The sequence below is a fragment of the Notolepis coatsorum genome, assembly GCF_963971535.1.
Source record: "Notolepis coatsorum genome assembly, chromosome: 20".
Classification (NCBI taxonomy): Eukaryota; Metazoa; Chordata; class Actinopteri; order Aulopiformes; family Paralepididae; genus Notolepis; species Notolepis coatsorum.
The window spans coordinates 11,274,104-11,288,178 of NC_140184.1; the positions used below are offsets into that span (position 1 = coordinate 11,274,104).

A 14,075-nucleotide genomic window follows, 5' to 3' on the forward strand; every position below is an offset into this window, starting at 1 on the left:
GTAGGCTCCCTTAAAATGCTAACGCTATTAAAAAAAATACAGTGGAGATTAAAATAAGAATATGACTTGGCCTGAAAAAAAGTTCAGTCAGGAGATTTTTTTTGCTTTAATCCCTGGGTAGGGGTGTGGTGATGGAGGAAGTCAGAGTGGTGATGGAGGAAGTCAGAGAGGTAGGGGTGTGGCGATGGAGGAAGTCAGAGAGGTAGGGGTGTGGCGATGGAGGAAGTCAGAGAGGTAGGGGTGATGGAGGAAGTCAGAGAGGTAGAGGTGTGGCGATGGAGGAAGTCAGAGAGTTAGAGGTGTGGAGGAAGTCAGAGAGGTAGGGGTGATGGAGGAAGTCAGAGAGGTAGGGTTGTGGAGGAAGTGAGAGGTAGGGGTGTGGAGGAAGTCAGAGGTAGGGGTGTGGAGGAAATCAGAGAGGTAGGGGTGTGGCGATGGAGGAAGTCGGAGAGGTAGGGGTGTGGCGATGGAGGAAGTCGGAGAGGTAGGGGTGTGGAGGAAGTCAGAGAGGTAGGGGTGTGGCGATGGAGGAAGTCAGAGAGGTAGGGGTGATGGAGGAAGTCAGAGAGGTAGGGGTGTGGCGATGGAGGAAGTCAGAGAGGTAGGGGTGATGGAGGAAGTCAGAGAGGTAGGGGTGATGGAGGAAGTCAGAGAGGTAGGGTTGTGGCGATGGAGGAAGTCGGAGAGGTAGAGGTGTGGCGATGGAGGAAGTCAGAGAGGTAGGGGTGATGGAGGAAGTCAGAGAGGTAGGGGTGATGGAGGAAGTCAGAGAGGTAGGGGTGTGGCGATGGAGGAAGTCAGAGAGGTAGGGGTGATGGAGGAAGTCAGAGAGGTAGGGGTGATGGAGGAAGTCAGAGAGGTAGGGTTGTGGCGATGGAGGAAGTCGGAGAGGTAGAGGTGTGGCGATGGAGGAAGTCAGAGAGGTAGGGGTGATGGAGGAAGTCAGAGAGGTAGGGGTGATGGAGGAAGTCAGAGAGGTAGGGGTGTGGCGATGGAGGAAGTCGGAGAGGTAGGGGTGATGGAGGAAGTCGGAGAGGTAGGGGTGTGGAGGAAGTCAGAGAGGTAGGGGTGTGGAGGAAGTCAGAGAGGTAGGGGTGATGGAGGAAGTCAGAGAGGTAGGGGTGATGGAGGAAGTCGGAGAGGTAGGGGTGTGGAGGAAGTCAGAGAGGTAGGGGTGTGGAGGAAGTCAGAGAGGTAGGGGTGATGGAGGAAGTCAGAGAGGTAGGGGTGTGGAGGAAGTCAGAGAGGTAGGGGTGATGGAGGAAGTGAGAGGTAGGGGTGTGGAGGAAGTCAGAGAGGTAGGGGTGATGGAGGAAGTCAGAGAGGTAGGGGTGTGGAGGAAGTCAGAGGTAGGGGTGTGGAAGAAGTCAGAGGTAGGGGTGTGGAGGAAGTCAGAGAGGTAGGGGTGATGGAGGAAGTCAGAGAGGTAGGGGTGTGGAGGAAGTCAGAGAGGTAGGGGTGATGGAGGAAGTCAGAGAGGTAGGGGTGATGGAGGAAGTCAGAGAGGTAGGGGTGTGGAGGAAGTCAGAGAGGTAGGGGTGATGGAGGAAGTCAGAGAGGTAGGGGTGATGGAGGAAGTCAGAGAGGTAGGGGTGATGGAGGAAGTCAGAGAGGTAGGGGTGATGGAGGAAGTCAGAGAGGTAGGGGTGATGGAGGAAGTCAGAGAGGTAGGGGTGATGGAGGAAGTCAGAGAGGTAGGGGTGATGGAGGAAGTCAGAGAGGTAGGGGTGTGGAGGAAGTCAGAGAGGTAGGGGTGATGGAGGAAGTCGGAGAGGTAGGGGTGTGGAGGAAGTCAGAGAGGTAGGGGTGTGGAGGAAGTCAGAGAGGTAGGGGTGTGGAGGAAGTCAGAGAGGTAGGGGTGATGGAGGAAGTCAGAGAGGTAGGGGTGTGGAGGAAGTCAGAGAGGTAGGGGTGATGGAGGAAGTCAGAGAGTTTGACAGTGGCTCAGGAGGAGGTAGAGCAGTTATCTGGTAATCCGGAGGTTCTCGGTTCGATTCCCGCTCCTCCCGGGCAGCTTATCGAAGTGTCCTTGAGCAAGACACTTAACGCCCTAATTGCTCCCGATGAGCAGGTTGGCACCTTGCATGGTTGCCTCTGCCATCGGTGTGTGAATGTGTGAGTGAATGGGTAAAATGTGAGGAACAAATTGTAAAGCGCTTTGGATAAAGGTTGTCGAGGGCTTTGAATGTGATGAGCAGTATTTTTAAGTGTATCCGATATTTTATTAACAAAGCCAACAAAGTAACTTTGTGTTTTTATATTATGTTGCGTCCAATTGGCGAGCATCTGTTTTCTGGCCTCTGGTATTTTCACTAAACCACGTCCTATGCGGTTGATCACAGCAGAGGTTGGTTTACCAGCAATACAACATGAAATGAACACTATGGGAGCAACGTCAACAGGGTTCCTGTAGGAGAAGCAGAGAGAGACGCGGTTAACTGCATCCACAACTTTATAACCTGTTCCCAGTTGTACTAAATGACCCACAGAAAGCAGACGGCAGGGGTCACCGCAACCAGCCGGGTATAAACGGGGTTTACAAGGGTCAAGGGTAAAAAATAATTATAATTGGACATACTGAGTGTGGAGTACTGTAAGTATAAATCACTCCTCTGTTAAATAATATATACAATTGCGTCAAAATCGAACATAAATGATTTATTTGTACTTTCTGGGGCTCTGGTGTTGCCAATGGCACTTTTGTGGAGGGCTGATTTTGGCCCGCAGGCCCTGCTTTGGGAAGATGGTCTATAAACAGAAGAAGAGCAAGTACAAGAAAGGAGAGTGGTCGTTTCAGCCCTTGTCCCAGCTGATTGGTAGACAGACAGACAGAGGCGGGACTAAGTATGGTGTTTGTGTTTTGTGTCATCAGATGCACCACCCCATCCAGATGAAGCCGGCTGACAGTGAGAAAAACAATGGTGAGGAAGGACTTCATCCTATCTGCCATTTACAAGCATTACAGCTTCACTTATCTATAGTTCCTTCTGTGTGTGTGTGTGTGTGTGTGTGTGTGTGTGTGTGTGTGTGTGTGTGTGTGTGTGTGTGTGTGTGTGTGTGTGTGTGTGTGTGTGTGTGTGTGTGTGTGTGTGTGTGTGTGTGTGTGTGTGTGTGTGTGTGTGTGTGTGTGTGTGTGTGTGTGTGTGTGTGGCTGCCTGCCTAAGTCTGTCCTTGATGCTTGTGTGTCTGGCTGTGTGTGTGTGTGTGTGGCTGCCTACGCCTGTCCTTGATGCTTGTGTGTCTGGCTGTGTGTGTGGCTGCCTACGCCTGTCCTTGATGCTTGTGTGTGTGTGTGTGTGTGTGTGTGGCTGCCTACGCCTGTCCTTGATGCTTGTGTGTGTGGCTGCCTACGTCTGTCCTCCTTGATGCTCATTTGTGTGTTGTGTGTTCATTCCAGCGGTAGAGGACAGGAAGCTGTTCATCGGCATGATTTCCAAGAAGTGCAACGAGAACGACATCAGGCTGATGTTCTCCCCCTACGGACAGATCGAGGAGTGCAGGATACTCCGGGGGCCCGACGGACTCAGCCGTGGTGAGGCAGATTCATTTCAGCTCACTATACATACACACACATACTGTAAATACACACACACACATACTGTAAATACACACACACACATACTGTATATACACACACACACACATACTGTAAATACACACACACATACTGTAAATACATACACATACATACTGTAAATACATACACACATACTGTAAATACATACCTACAGTACACACACATTTACTGTGTACATACATACATGCACACACACATACTGTAAATACATACATACAGATTAAATACATACCTACATACACATAATACTGTACATACATACATACATAAATACATACACACATACTGTACATTAGGGTTGCACGGTATACCGGTATTAGTATAGTACCGCGGTACTAGAGTGTTCGAAATGATACTATACTGCGTTTGGAAAAAAACTGTATTTTCTTTTCTTTAATTAATTCATTTATGCATGCGAATGCCTACCTATTGGAGCACAGCGCTGCTGTCAGTGATGACGTTGCGCTAGTTTACCGGAAGAGAGAGCTCTGATGGAGAGAGATTGAGATTTCTATTCTTGCGAATAGCATTGTGGACATTTTCTAATGCTCGTATAAGGAACTGTAGTCACGAGAGCTAGCATTAACGTAACGTTAGTTATCATAACCATCGGCAATCGCAGTGAGGATCTTTATTGATTAACGTTAGTTAGCTAGCTTTAACTAGAATTATAGTTTGCTAGCTATATAAGCTAACGTTAGCCGAGTTTATTCTATGCAAAATGTGCTAGCTAGCTAACGTTAATAAAGATCCTCACTGCAATTGCCGATGGTATGATAACTAACATTACGTTAATGCTACAGTAGCTCCTATCAGTACTGTAGTCATGTCATTGATGCCAACATTTGTTGGATGAGCTATGCTAGCTCTCGTGACTACAGTTCCTTATACGAGCATTAGAAAATGTCCACAATGCTATTCGCAAGAATAGAAAATAAATTGAAAAGCCTAATAATAAGCTATACATAGCCTAAACTGCAGTGCTGAAAGCTAGTAAACACAGCATCCCCTGTTGCCTACCCACAACAGAAATTAATTGATGCACATGTGCATCTCTATAGCTTAGTCACAAACGTGATTTATACAGAGACATTTGACAATTGCCCATTTAATGGTTCATACTAGGCTTGGGCGGTATCATTTTTTTCAAACCGTCATACCTTGCTGACATAATACCCCGGTATATGGTATATGACGGTATGACTTTCATTTTCATCAGCGGGGGGGGGGGCTAACAATATACTCGTTATCACCATACATAACGCTTATATTGAAACACGTTGAGATTAGGGCCGTTCTTTCAACCTAAAAGTGCACTTTCTTCAACCTCGAAGTAAACAAATCACAGAACGGTAGCCAGTTAGTAGGTATCAACGTGAGCTCCCGGGACGGTAGCTAGTTAGTTAGCACCATCCAGGTATCAACGTGAGCTCCCGGGACGGTAGCTAGTTAGTTAGCACCATCCAGGTATCAACGTGAGCTCCCGGGACGGTAGCTAGTTAGTTAGCACCATCCAGGTATCAACGTGAGCTCCCGGGACGGTATCTAGTTAGTTAACTTAGCACCATCCAGGTATCAACGTGAGCTCCCGGGACGGTAGCTAGTTAGTTAGCACCATCCAGGTATCAACGTGAGCTCCCGGGACGGTAGCTAGTTAGTTAGCACCATCCAGGTATCAACGTGAGCTCCCGGGACGGTAGCCAGTTACCCCGCACCATCCAGGTATCAACGTGAGCTCCTGGGCACCATCCAGGTATCAACGTGAGCTCCCGGGACGGTAGCCAGTTACCCCGCACCATCCAGGTACTACTATAACGTTAGCTCCCAGTCCCAGAACGGTAGCCAGTTACCCCGCACCATCCAGGTACTACTATAGCGTTAGCTCCCAGTCCCAGAACGATATCCACGTAACCCTCTGCTGGCGCGTGCTGTGCAGTGCACTACAATCAACTCCGTGTCAGTGTAATAGCAGTCTGTGACGTCACGGTATTGAGAATCATACCGGCGGGATCTCGAAATACCCTGGTATACCGTAATACCGTCATACCGCCCAAGCCTAGTTCATACATACTGTATAAGGACAACGGAAATCTATTTTAATTTTGTTAAACCGGCTACAATATGACATAACCTAGTTCTAGATTATGATAGGCTATATATAATCAGTCTCACTCATCAAAATGTTTTCTAGGTTATGGTATCTCAAACTAATTAGGCCCTCTGCTATGACAAATGTATAATAATAATAATACAACCATACTTTTTCTACCCTTTGAATTTTTTTTTAACTACAGAAGTCTGCTGCATTTGGCTCACAGAGTGACTCCCCCCACTCAGAAGCAACCTAACCTCCCAGCTTTTTTTGAGCAGCATATTAAGTACACAAATTAGTCCAAAGATGATAAAAGGCTCAACAGGGCAGTCTCAGAGTGCATCTGTGTGGACCAAGTTCCAATATATATACAGTTGAGAAAGGTGGGTTCAGAAACCTTGTACAGCAACTGTTTTGAGTGCAAAAAAAGTTCTCCAGCTTTTTGAATGCCATTGCTTTTAATTAATTAATTTATTCTTGTCATTGTTCATTGTTGTGTTTTAAAATAAAGAACAATAATGACATCTGAGAGTGTTTCCCTGATTTTGAGGAAAAGTATAGAAAAGTATAGAAATTCATATTGGTATAGTATCGAAACAAAAATGTTGGTATCGTGACAACCCTACTGTACATATACATACACGCATTTACTGTACATACATACATATACACATGCATGCATCATGAATAGTTATGATTATTGTTGTTATCGGTCTCTATGAGTCATATTGCTTATTGGAATACCCTTCTGGTCGTCACTGTGATGTGATGCTCAGAAAATCCTTGTCATATATACGTCCATTGACATGTCATTGTATTTAGACTAGGTTGCTAGTTTGTTTCATATAATGTGTTTAATCTACAGTGAATTAAATAGATATCCTGTTCATATGTAACACTCACATCACCAGGCATTCTCACAGACTGTGTATTGACTGTATATACTCTACAATCATCTGAAACTAGGGATGTCCCGATCACGTTTTTTTGCTCCCGATCCGATCCCGATCATGTGATTTTGAGTATCTACCGATACCGATATTTCCCGATCCGATTTTTTTTTTACTTATTTTTTTTTATTCAACAAACATGACCATGTTCACGTCTTAAACTCATACTGAGGCCTTAGTTTTGGTTTTAAATTGCATATCATCATTCATTTATTTATTGTCACACAGAGCAGAAGAATTTTGCCAAAACAAACCAATAGTATCCAGCTGCAGAACAGCAGACCAGCCACACTCTCAGACCCAAACGCATTTCCTTTGATTTAATTATACATCAAATGATTTATGTCAAGGATTGCAATGCCTCGGTTGAATGAAGTTAACTTTTCACCTGGATAACGTCAACATTCAGGGTGAATGTAATGTGAGAAATTGGGATTAAAAAATAATAATATTTAATTCGGGTCTGAGAGTGTGGCTGGTCTGCCGTTCTGCAGCTGGATACTATTGGTTTGTTTTGGCAAAATTCTTCTGCTCTGTGTGACAATAAATAAATGAATGATGATATGCAATTTAAAACCAAAACGAATGCCTCAGTATGAGTTTAAGACGTGAACATGGTCATGTTTGTTAAAAAAAAGAAAAGGGTAAAAAAAAAAAAAACGCATTTTTTTGTTTTGTTTTTGCCGATCCCGATCTTCGGAAAATCACGTGAAAGCCCCCGATCCCGATCACGTGATCGGATCGGGACATCCCTATCTGAAACTCTTGTTAATTAAATTCTTATTTTGAATAGTTTTAATATTGTTCTAGTTGTTGTCATCTTTGTGAGAGCAAAGAAATGTACTTTACAAGTGAAAGTGTTTCTGCTTGTGATCTTCTGATACTTATGTACGTGTGGTGTTTCTCCCCTCCAGGTTGTGCGTTTGTGACCTTCACTGCCAGACAAATGGCCCAGTCAGCCATCAAGTCCATGCACCAGTCCCAGACCATGGAGGTAAGTCTGGCTCTATGGTCCACATCTTGACAACATCGATCAAAAGAATTACTGCACTATCTTAATCAGTTGCATAACTTTAATAATATAATGTTTCAGTCACTAGGTCTTCACCTGGCAGGTCTAGTGACTAGGTCTTTATCTGGCAGGTCTAGTGACTAGGTTTTCACCTGGCAGGTCTAGTGACTAGGTCTTTATCTGGCAGGTCTAGTGACTAGGTCTTCACCTGGCAGGTCTAGTGACTAGGTCTTTATCTGGCAGGTCTAGTGACTAGGTCTTTATCTGGCAGGTCTAGTCACTAGGTTTTCATCTGGCAGGTCTAGTGACTAGGTCTTTATCTGGCAGGTCTAGTCACTAGATCTTTATCTGGCAGGTCTAGTGACTAGGTCTTTATCTGGCAGGTCTAGTGACTAGGTATTTATCTGGCAGGTCTAGTCACTAGGTCTCCATCTGGCAGGTCTAGTGACTGTCTTTATCTGGCAGGTCTAGTGACTAGGTCTTTATCTGGCAGGTCTAGTGACTAGGTCTTTATCTGGCAGGTCTAGTGACTAGGTCTTCACCTGGCAGGTCTAGTGACTATGTCTTTATCTGGCAGGTCTAGTCACTAGGTCTTTATCTGGCAGGTCTAGTGACTAGGTCTTTATCTGGCAGGTCTAGTGACTAGGTCTTCACCTGGCAGGTCTAGTGACTATGTCTTTATCTGGCAGGTCTAGTCACTAGGTCTTTATCTGGCAGGTCTAGTGACTAGGTCTTTATATGGCAGGTCTAGTGACTAGGTCTTTATCTGGCAGGTCTAGTCACTAGGTCTTTATCTGGCAGGTCTAGTGACTAGGTCTTCACCTGGCAGGTCTAGTGACTAGGTCTTTATCTGGCAGGTCTAGTCACTAGGTCTTTATCTGGCAGGTCTAGTGACTAGGTCTTCACCTGGCAGGTCTAGTAACTAGGTCTTTATCTGGCAGGTCTAGTGACTAGGTTTTCACCTGGCAGGTCTAGTCACTAGGTCTTTATCTGGCAGGTCTAGTGACTAGGTCTCCATCTGGCAGGTCTAGTGACTAGGTCTTTATCTGGCAGGTCTAGTGACTAGGTCTTCATCTGGCAGGTCTAGTCACTAGATCTTTATCTGGCAGGTCTAGTGACTAGGTCTCCATCTGGCAGGTCTAGTGACTAGGTCTTTATCTGGCAGGTCTAGTGACTAGGTCTTCATCTGGCAGGTCTAGTCACTAGGTCTTCACCTGGCAGGTCTAGTAACTAGGTCTTTATCTGGCAGGTCTAGTGACTAGGTCTTCATCTGGCAGGTCTAGTGACTAGGTCTTTATCTGGCAGGTCTAGTGACTATGTCTTCATCTGGCAGGTCTAGTCACTAGGTCTTTATCTGGCAGGTCTAGTGACTAGGTCTTTATCTGGCAGGTCTAGTGACTAGGTCTTCACCTGGCAGGTCTAGTGACTAGGTCTTTATCTGGTAGGTCTAGTGACTATGTCTTCATCTGGCAGGTCTAGTCACTAGGTCTTTATCTGGCAGGTCTAGTGACTAGGTTATAAGAGATTTGTGTAGCCCTGCTTGGTATTGCACTTTATTTACATTCCTTTGTTTTGGTCTGACGCGTGGTCTGGAGTTAAGTGAGGATATGGGGAGGGGTTGTTATTGCTGGCCAAACCTGTGGCTCTGCCAAGAGCAGTCTGGAGAAATTCACAGTATAATAAGTTACTAAACTCCAACCTTCACATCAGACCAAAACATAAAAATATATAAACAAAGTGAAATACCAAGCAGGGCTATTTTGCCTAGAGATCGCTGTTTGGCAGCATTACAGGTCCTTTCTTTTATGTTCTAAATTTCTGGACACTGCAGCAGCTTTTGCCTCTCCTGCTAACATTTAGAGTTTCATCAATCTTCATTAGAATGCAGCCCCCTTCATCAGCTACGTAACGTAACCTACAGTTCTGCTTGCTCACTACATTCACAAACACCTAAATATAAACACTTAGAAGAAAAGAGGCTGAATCGCTCAAAAACATCAAATGCTTTTTTGAGCAGGGAAAAACAACAATTTGAAAAGACGTGGGCGACATTTATAAGTTTCTTGAAAGGTGTGAGAGTTTAAAGGAAAGAGATAGGAGAAACGTGAGGTTAGGGATAGGAAAGAAAGACAGGCCGAAGAGTTTTTTTTTATTTGTATTATTTCTTATAATACATTTTACTGTACTTTGTTGAATGTTTATGTCAATGTCAGTTTGAATTATAATTAGGGAATGGAGGGGGTTGAAATGTATTTTTTGTCTTGTATTTTTGTCTTGTGTATGAAAAAAAGAAAATGCAATAAAAATATTGTTAAAAAAAATGCTTTTGGAGCTGTTTTATGGTGGGTAATGGGGGCGACAGTGGCTCAGGAGGTAGAGTGGTCGTCTGGTAGTCAGAAGGTTCCTGGTTCGATTCCTACTCCTCCCGGGCAGCAAGTTTCCTTGAGCGAGACACTTTAACCCCTCATTTCTCCCGATGTGCAGGTTGGCATCTTGCATGGTTGCCGTCGGTGAGGAACAAAGATTGTACCTATAAATACACCGTTTACCATTTACAGTAGAACGGCATTGCCGTGGCATAATGTAAATAAGCACAAGACGGAACAGTTCCTGATGTATGTAACTGCATGTGTGAATAAGGAAAATCACTTGAGGTGCACCGTGCATGAAAGGTTATCCCAGTAATTTACCCTATCCCTCCACCCCCTCTACCCCTCCACCTCCACCAGGGCTGTTCGTCTCCCATCGTGGTGAAGTTTGCCGACACGCAGAAGGACAAGGAGCAGAAGCGCATGGCCCAGCAGCTCCAGCAGCAAATGCAGCAGCTCAACGCCGCCTCCATGTGGGGCAACCTGACAGGCCTCAACAGCCTGGGGCCACAGTACCTGGCAGTGAGTACAGACACAACCTGACGGGCCTCAACAGCCTGGGGCCACAGTACCTGGCAGTGAGTACAGACACAACCTGACGGGCCTCAATAGCCTGGGGCCACAGTACCTGGCAGTGAGTACAGACACAACCTGACGGGCCTCAACAGCCTGGGGCCACAGTACCTGGCAGTGAGTACAGACACAACCTGACGGGCCTCAACAGCCTGGGGCCACAGTACCTGGCAGTGAGTACAGACACAACCTGACGGGCCTCAACAGCCTGGGGCCACAGTACCTGGCAGTGAGTACAGACACAACCTGACAGGCCTCAACAGCCTGGGGCCACAGTACCTGGCAGTGAGTACAGACACAACCTGACGGGCCTCAACAGTCTGGGGCCACAGTACCTGGCAGTGAGTACAGACACAACCTGACGGGCCTCAACAGCCTGGGGCCACAGTACCTGGCAGTGAGTACAGACACAACCTGACAGGCCTCAACAGCCTGGGGCCACAGTACCTGGCAGTGAGTACAGACACAACCTGACAGGCCTCAACAGCCTGGGGCCACAGTACCTGGCAGTGAGTACAGACACAACCTGACGGGCCTCAACAGCCTGGGGGCCACAGTACCTGGCAGTGAGTACAGACACAACCTGACAGGCCTCAACAGCCTGGGGCCACAGTACCTGGCAGTGAGTACAGACACAACCTGACAGGCCTCAACAGCCTGGGGCCACAGTACCTGGCAGTGAGTACAGACAGAGAGTACTGTCGTTTCGTGTATCAACATTAACAGATAATTAAAGTAGAATAAAATGTAAATAATAATAGAATAGAACAGACATGTATAATGTGACTGGGACAAGTCTAGGGCCCTATGAAATCCATTTCTCAGTTTTTCAATTGTCCTGTTTTCGTATTTCTCAGTTTTTAATTTTCCTGTTTTTGGATTTCTCTGATTTAATATTTTTTCCTTTGGATTTAACCAAAAAAATATATACGAAGTTATGTTTTTAACTAACCGTAATAACAGTACATCAGCCATCAGTGCCAGTGCAGTTCAGTGTTCAGTGCCAGTTCAGTTTTACAGTTATTAAAAAAAAATTCAGTTCAATGCTGTTCAGCAGTGCAATAACTAAATACAGGGTTCGCACAAGGTCCTTGAAGTGCTTAAAGTGCTTGATTAAAAAGTTAAAAGTCAAGGCCTGGAATTCCTTGAAAACAGCCCATTTTTTAACAAGGTGCTTAAAAAGTCCTTGAAATTCAAATAAAATAAAAATAAAAAATGAAATGTTGTTTCTTTCAAAGAGATGTCCTACTATGGCGTCCGGAGCCCCGCAGCGATTTAGGCCTCAGAGGACAGAGGATTGTAAACAAACCGATGTACTTTCTAAGCGCTTTATATATAATTTATAGTATTGCTATCTGTCCATTCTCATTGTCACTTGAGTGCATAAACCGTGCCTTCATAATGGCTTAAAGGAAAAAAAATCCATCGTTGGTTGTCATTTTATAGCGTCGTGAATATAAGGTATATCGCGCTTTTCGTCTAGGCTTTTCTGCAGGAGGCTGCAAAAAAGGCTAAACGTTGGCGCCGTTATATCAAATGCCATTTCTGCTGTATATATACGAATGAAATAAAACAAACTGCGTAGCATCCGGACTATTACAGAGCATCTATGGATGAAATGGGGGCGGCGCCGATCAGTATTATTGATTAGCAATAAAGTGTGCGTTCCGGTAGCAAATGTCAGTAGTCTATCACGTTAGGTTATAAAACAATGTCCAATCCAGCTGTAATTTGGGGTAATATTATCCTACCGTCAGGCCATGTGATCGCCGGCAGCATTTCCTCACCAGTCATCGGATTCTGGTAGATCGATATGCACATTGGCTAATCATAAATCCCATTATTCCACGCTGAAAAAAACATCCGGCAAGCTGATCCAAGATGGAGGGGCTTCGTTTGGAATCAAGGATCTATGATCCGCCCACTGGACTGTAAAAGCATTTTTTTTTTTTTTTTTTTTTTAATCCCATCAATGATACTGCAGTGGAGCGATGGCGCCCCTAAGCGGATCTGGCCGGTACTGCATGTTTCGAAAATCAAATATATGGAAAGATCCTGCTAGTGGATCGGGTACCTAATAAGCGTTATAAATATGGAATAAAACAATAACAACTTGCCACGAGTATATACGTGGCTCTGGTCCACAACGCATGGAATCGAAACACGTTTATACTCGTGTCTGGTCCTTAAAGTGTTAAAGGTTCATGCTTCTCCCCATCTCTGGCTGACATCACCATTGTGATGGTTAGGCCTTTGTGTTTTCCTCAGTGAGGGATTCTCTTTTGTCGGTCAGCAGCGTTTTGTACTTGCTGAAGCTTCTCTCTGTATAATTATTTTTAAAGTTTAAATATCAACATTATCTGGCCATCCTCAGTAAATACTATCAAACTCCTCTGACCTCATCTGGTCTTTCCAAAGACCAGAGTTGGGACGGGCGCTCGCACGCACACACACACACAAAGGGCTTGTGTGTGTGTGCCCTTTGTGTGCATGTGTGTGTGTGTGTAGCTCCGTAGACCATGCCATGTCACCGTTTTAAAGTCGTAGTGAAGATTGATTTATATGTCGAAAAGAAAACTGATTTATGTATAATTTAAGCAAATTCCCCACCATTCCGTGATCATTCAGAATTCTGTGTTAATATCTAAATTCCGTGAAATCCTACGCAATTCCGTGATTGCGGATTCCATAGGGCCTCTAGGCAAGTCTTAAGCCGACTCCTCCCCCAAACGTTTAGCCGGACGAAAAAGCAGCGTCACTGTGTTGAGAGGCAGCTGTGATTGATCTTTGAATGCGATAATGTTTTATACGTCTTTATTTAAAAAAATTATTTAAGGTGGTGCTGAGCACCGTGAATGTTTTCAAACGCAGCACCACCATAAGCCATCTTATCTTCATGTGGTGGTGCTGTAACCTCACCCACTGTTTGGGGGGAAACCCTGCTGTGGATGTGTTGTTGTTCATGTTAGCATCCTCCTGGCTATCAATTTATAGTGGATTACCCTCTACATTGATCTGATTCCACGGATCACTTGACTGTAAAGATTCTGATTGTGGGCACAACTCTTGAGTCAACAGTCAGACTCCTCGCCCGTTGGAAAAAGGTGGTTTGGCCCTGATTTGGAGTGGTATCGACAGCCAGGAGGAGCTCAGTCAGTGGGGGGAAGTTCAGAATTCGAGGCCGTCGGCCCTATTTTCTACTTACCGATGATGTCGGTAGAGTTCCTTTCTCAGCACAATCCATGCTGTTCTTCATCCTGGATATACCCGCAACTCGGGCTAGTTTGCCACAAGACTAATGCAAAGTCAACAGGGGCTGCAGCTCTTACTTCACCGTAGTGGATTTCAGCATTTAATAATAATAATAATAATACATCTATTTTATATAGCGCTTTTCCAGGTGCTCAAATACGCTTTACATGGGTAGAAGAGACAAAACTATGGCAAAACAAAAACGGAACAAAAATAATACATGACAAAATAAAATAAAACGGACAGAATT

The 14,075-nt window shown here is 45.1% G+C and overlaps 1 protein-coding gene across 8 annotated transcripts in view; it reads left to right on the plus strand.

The window, feature by feature from the left end:
* The window catches only part of celf1 (cugbp, Elav-like family member 1), a 74,796-nt gene that overhangs the window by 37,719 nt on the left and 23,002 nt on the right, over positions 1 to 14,075 (plus strand). For 7 of the 8 annotated variants that reach the window (XM_084337779.1, XM_084337785.1, XM_084337781.1 and 4 more), the window contains 4 exons: positions 2,873 to 2,921; positions 3,398 to 3,532; positions 7,534 to 7,613; positions 10,361 to 10,522. In XM_084337779.1, coding sequence (XP_084193905.1) covers positions 2,873 to 2,921; positions 3,398 to 3,532; positions 7,534 to 7,613; positions 10,361 to 10,522 — 426 coding nt within the window. The remainder of the gene's footprint in view (positions 1 to 2,872; positions 2,922 to 3,397; positions 3,533 to 7,533; positions 7,614 to 10,360; positions 10,523 to 14,075) is intronic. The other variant, XM_084337780.1, reaches the window with a different exon arrangement.